A 6,368-nucleotide genomic window follows, 5' to 3' on the forward strand; every position below is an offset into this window, starting at 1 on the left:
CTGTATATATCTCCAATGAACATAATTCGTTTATTAATAAGTAATTTTTTAGAGCGAACACTGATTTTCCCAGATTGCCTTTAAGGATCTTATCACCTGCAGTTTACGACCTCAGCAGGATCCTTAGGTGAACTTCTAGTTCATGTCAGGACCTCAGAATCTATTTATACCGTACAGTTTGCTCAAGGACACGGAATCCATGTCATCTATTTTACATTTTTGGCCTAAAAGTTTTTTTTATAAATTATTTAGGATTTTGAATAGAGCTGAAGATTCCAACATATCCAAAAACTCTTCACAATTCAGTTGGTTTCAGTCAAATCATTCGGATAATCAACTGTTTTTGTTATGGTGTCCTTTTCCAATGGATGGAATTAATCAATAAATTAATTAGTGAATTATGGCGATTTACAGATTTCTTCAACCATTGAACTGAGAAAGCTTAAAAATAAATTACACCTTAGAACATTTCAGATAATTCTTGGTTATCATGGAAATTATAATCAAGAAATATGTAAAAGATCGAAAAAAGTGTCAGTAAATGCTAGCACGTTGAACGCCACGTGCCCACCAGTGGACATTTTAATTTTTTATAGTGGGACAAAGTGATCACCGGTGGTCATTAGTGATTTTAGTTGCTATGACAATATGACCACCCGTGGGCACACTACGAATTATATTTGGAGACCGCGTGCTCATCGGTGGGAACGTTTTGCTTATATTTAGCATTTAAAATATAAACTTTGGTCCCAGAATGTAATCTTTTTTTACTTGGACTTGGTAGTTTGGTCTGACAATGTACAAAAAAATACTTAAAAAAATATATATTTTGAACAAAAAATGAGTAACTGAAAAAACAGTCTAAACCAAATTAACATTATTCTTAAGCAATTTCATAAAAATAATTTACTTATGGTCATTAAAACATGGTATACACATTGGTTGTTGACATTGCTGACAAATAGTGTTCACCTTTTTAGCATTTTTTCGGGCATAGGCTGAATTATGCTGTCTTGACATATTTGTATAACAGATTTTACATCTCTTTCTAGTCACCCTCTTTTGACCCTCCACTTCCTTTAATGTGTGAACTTGTCTTTGGGACTCTCTAGAAGTTGATGGGCGAGCAGCTAATGGCATATCCAAATTATCAGTAGATTCTACCAGGGCCGAAGCAATAGATTCTCTAAATCGGGTTATATTAATTTTTTTGTTATTTACCTTGTTAAATACATGTAAGGCATTTACAACTGTCGTAGCAGTTATTAGATGAAAAAGTACACGTTTATACCATTTTACAGTACGGCGACAGTAGGGGGCATAGGTTGCCATCTGATCTGAGAGATCGATAAATGTTTTCCCTTTGTTGTAGTCTAACACAACAGCTGGTTTGGTATACATTTTCCCTTTTTTTAAAAAAGTTGTAACTGAATCGTCATGTTTGGTACTAAGCATCAACACATCCCGTTTGTCTTTCCGTTTTAGTACTACTGTTTTTATTTCATTCTGTCTTGCAATTACTTCTCCTTTTTTTAATGTTGCTTTAGTAACTTCTGGAGGATTGCCTTTTCGATTGGTTCTTAACGTTCCAACGAGATGGGTCTTCTGCTCTATCATTTTATAGGCTAACAAGACACTTGTATACCAATTGTCCGTAAAGAGTGTTCTTCCTGAATTTAAGAGGCCATCCATCAATTCAGTTACAACTTTTTCTGAGACTGCTATATCATCGGTCTTCTCCTTGCATGTATAGACTTTAAATGCCCAAGTATATCCTCCTGTTACACAAAGCTTAAAAACTTTAATGCCGTATCTGTGTCTTTTATTCGGTATGTATTGCCTAAAATGTATCCTTCCTCGAAATAACACATTGCTTTCATCGATACAAACAATATCTTCTGGAACATATGCTTCTTGAAACTTGTACTGGATCATCTTTAGGGCGTCACTTATCTAATAAAGGCGATTATCCATATCTCTTGGACTTTCGTTATCACAAGTATGAAACATGCTTAATATGTTTTCGAATCTATTTCGGCTCATTATTTTAGGAATATTATTTTGATACAGGAGACCCTTAGACCAATAATCCCTTAGTTGTGGTACTTGAAGTAAGCCCATCCAAATAATAATTCGTAAAAATTTACGCATTTCCAAAGGATCGGTATCAACCCACTTTACAATTCTTTCTTTACCCGTCTGATTGCCGGAGTTTGTAATGCCGATAATTTTTTGTGAAGCAAATCTGTTGGTTTCCGTAACAAACAGATTTATTATATCGTCATTTATGAAATAGTTTAAAAAATCCACATGATTTCCAGCTAACTCAACAGCTATGGCGGGATTTACTCCTGTGTTGTTCGGAAATGTATCGAATGTTAAACGGTCTCCATTTACAGGCTTCCATCTCTGGCCATTTATAAGATTCGCTAAAAAAACAACATCATCCGGATCTCCATCCGAATTATTTCCTCCATCTTCAGTATCAGATTCTGAATCAGAGCTGCTCTCCTCCGGCTCAAAATCTCAATCATTGATCCGAAAATCCTGTTATTATTTCCTCATCAGTCAAATTTTCTAATTCAGCGGCAAGTTCAGCATCGGTTACGTGTCCAGTCATTTTTAATTAATTCTGTAACAAATAATTAATTTGTACATAAACAAAATATAAAATTAAAATAAAAAAACGGTAAAAAAAGCAGTATGCCCACCGATGAACACTTAGTCCCAAGATGTAAAATTAGATTCTAGGACCAAGTGACCACCGGTGGATCATGAAAAAAAGAAAGTAAAGATACCATAATAAGAAAATATTTATCAAAAATAATTACTCTAAGGTCATACCAAGTCCAAAATATCAATAAAACTAAATAACAAATGTTGGTCCTGACAAGCGACAAAAGAAATGTCTACCTGATTTTAATGATGACCACCGGTGAGCACGTGGTGTTCAACGTGCTAGGAAAGAAGTACGTAAGTAAGAATCAGTATATAAGTATAAATATTTAAGGAATCAGGATATTAAATAAAGAAGACTACATAGAACTAGAGAACAAGATGATTAAGGAAGTAACGATAAAGAGGCAAACCAAATTGTTGTCAAAAACGAATTTAGATTAAAAAAGATCGTTAAATCGAAAAAGATCTTTAAATCGATAAATTAGAGCCAATTTGAAACATTTTATGCAGTTCTATTGGTCAATGTTTATTGGTTAAGATATAACATGAGAATAAGATTTTTGTAAAAATAAAAATTATTACTGGAATTCTCATTCAGTGAAACAAATTTGATTTTCTGCCTTTTTTTCGTACAATGCAAGGTTTTTGAGTAAAAAATAAAAAACATGTATGTCCTGCAAGGTTCTTCATTATTCATTATTCAGGTTCTTCATTATTTTCAGAGAAATCACAAGCCCAAGCTCTTTAAACCCAATCCAACATAAAACCAAGATTACTTATTTGCATTTATAAGCTCATTGGCCTCTGATAACTCTTGGAGAGACTTCAGGAATTAATTGGGATCCTTACGTATGCTTCTGATTCATTCAGTACCTCCATTCTTTAAGGGCGAATCTTAAAATTGCCTTTCTGGATCTCATTCATGCCCACCAATATCAGCTTCAGTTGGAATTTTCTCTCAGAAATTGAAATATTCTTTAAGCACATTCTTCATTGAATTCAGAGAAGGATGCAACCAGCTCCAATTCTTTAGATGTAAAACAAGATGACTTATTGCATTTTCCAAGTTGTTTGGCCTCTTATAACTCTTCAAAAATTAATCAGAATCCTTTTGTAAACTTCTGGTTTATGTCAGTACCTCAGAATCTATCTACGCTTGACAGCTTAAGACAAGGATGTTTTATTTGCTTTTCCTTACCTCCTTTTGACCTCTGGGAACTTTCAGTGAAATTTCAATGATCCTTCATGGTCCTAAGAGTACTTTGGGTCTTTGAATAGAGCTGCAGATTTTAACATATGCAGGAATTCTTCATAATTCAGTTTAATCTTTCGAATATTTAACTGCTTTTGCTTTAATGAACCCTTCATCGTTTTTAGCAGTGAATTATCAGCTTTTGTGTCAGGATCATGGATACAGTGCATCTCATCTCCGTTCATATGAGATATCAAAATTGTTAGATGAAAAGGTAGAGCAACGAGTTGATTAAGTCAAAAAAACCATACACAGAAAACTATTTCTGCTTCCGCAAAAAATATTACATTACACCAGTGCATCAAAAAATACAGTTGATCCCTAAAGTTAATTATTAGATTAATTAATTTTTATAATGCTGTAGGTTCAATAGAAGTGTTTTTAACAGAGCTTCTCCTGGGAAGTGCTAAATCCATAGATGTGTTGACCCATTAAACTGAGAATGATTAATGCTGAATTTCAAAACTCATCAAAGAACGCTTAAGTTACGTTGACTTTTATATTAGGAAGTATTATAGAAAAAAGAAATATTAAAAGAAGAAGACTGTTTTAATTTACTTATAAACATATATCTAAAAACGCTACGTTTTCCAAATATAGCGTATAATAATCCAAGATGACTTATTAGAATTTCCAACATCTTTGGCCTTTGGTTCCTTCTGGTTTATGTCAGTACCTCTAATGGACATAATTCATTCATTAATCAGTCATTTTTTGAGAGCGAACCTTGAGATTACCTTTCAGGATCACATCCATGCCCACGAATATCAGCTACAGTAGGAACTTTCTTTGAAAAGTTTGAATATTCTATAAGAAAAATCTTCATTTAATTCCGGCAAGATTGAGACGAGCTCATGCTCTTTAGACGTAAAAGCAAGATAACTTATTGATATTTCCAAGTTCTTTGGCCTCTAACTCTTGTTGTGGTCTGATTCTTGTGAATACCTCCAATTGACATAATTAATAAGTATTAATCAGTCGTTTTTTGAAAGCGAACCTTGGTAATGCCTTTCAGGATCTTATCCATGGCCACAAATATCAGCTGCAGTTAAAATTTATTTTTGAGAATGTTGAAAATTATTTTAAAAAATTCTTCATTTAATTCAGAGAAGAATGAGATGAGCTTAGACCGGTTAGACATAGTCGAAAAGATAAAACCAAGATGACTTCAGAAATTACTTATTGGAACTTCTGTTTCATGTCAGTACTTCAAAATCTATTTACGCCTTACAGCATACTTATGACAGAAAGAACTTATTTAATAGTTTTTCGTTAACTCCATTTCACCTATGAAAACTGTCAATAAAATTCCAATGATGTTCTTTGCCTTTATTTTCTTTTTCTGAAGCTGAAGACGCCAACTTATTGAATATATAAAGGAATTTGTCATAATTCAGTTGGCTTCAGTGCTTTGCTGAACTCTTTAATGAATCAATCATTTTTAACAGTCAATAATGAGTTTCTGTCTCAATATCGTGGATACAATGCATCTCTTCTGCAGTAATATGAGATATGAATCACCTACTGAACTCGCAATGCTTCGTGCTAAGGTTTGAACTCGTCAAAGATCGTTCAAGAGAATTCTTTATTATCATAGAAATCATTATCACGAAATATGTACAATATCGAAAGAAGAACATGCAATAATTTAAGTTTAAGTGTCGTTTGCTCTTAGACAAGAAACTATTTTAGTAAAAAGGAGCTTAATATGGTAAAGCGAATATTAAAAGAAGAAAACTATCAAGAACTAGAAAACAAGATGAAGAAGATCATTGAAGAAGTGACCAATTAGTTAAAGAAGCACTCCATATAAATGAATGAGAGATCTTAGATGCTTCAACCTATTGTGAGTCTTAAGTCGGTAAATTCAAATTAACTTAAAACAGGTCATTATTGGTTTATTGGTTCTGGTATATAATTATTATATTTATACTCTAAATAGGAAATAGGTGAGGGGAAATTTCCATTTGTTGGTTATATCTACGATTTAGGTTTTTTAGAAGAAATAATTTTGCTATTGGTAATCCCTTGGCTAAATAGATCAAAAGATGATATAACCACTTAATAAATCCTCAACTAATAAAATTAAAACATAAACCGTATTATAAATCATTTCAACTCACGTATAAATGCATACATACCTACTTAAATAATACATCTTATTGGGGCAGTAACCCAATCGAAAATCCCACCCAGATTGTGTCTGTGACAAATTCGATTTAACAGTATACATTATCCGCATCCAGGGCGTCCATTTACGCCTGAGATATAGATAAAGTACCAGATGTGTATATCAAGATTAAACCAAGGGTTGAAAATAATCCACCCCTAATCCACACGCTAGATTAACTCCTTTCACTGACTACATCAAATCCTTATTCTATTTTCTCAGTGTTTTTGACAGTTTAACCTTCGACGGGGTAGGTCCGAGCACAAC

At 33.2% G+C, this 6,368-nt stretch overlaps 1 protein-coding gene across 1 annotated transcript; it reads right to left on the reverse strand.

Moving 5' to 3' along the window:
- Positions 1 to 1,953: 1,953 nt before the first annotated feature.
- LOC126748459 (uncharacterized) lies at positions 1,954 to 4,687 on the reverse strand. The gene is made up of 2 exons (XM_050457714.1): positions 4,669 to 4,687; positions 1,954 to 2,525 (listed from the first exon to the last, which is right to left on the reverse strand). The coding sequence occupies exons 1-2, from the start codon at positions 4,685 to 4,687 to the stop codon at positions 1,954 to 1,956; spliced, it is 591 nt and encodes a 196-aa protein (XP_050313671.1).
- Positions 4,688 to 6,368: the final 1,681 nt, after the last annotated feature.

Source organism: Anthonomus grandis, chromosome 22 (genome assembly GCF_022605725.1).
Source record: "Anthonomus grandis grandis chromosome 22, icAntGran1.3, whole genome shotgun sequence".
Lineage (NCBI taxonomy): Eukaryota > Metazoa > Arthropoda > Insecta > Coleoptera > Curculionidae > Anthonomus > Anthonomus grandis.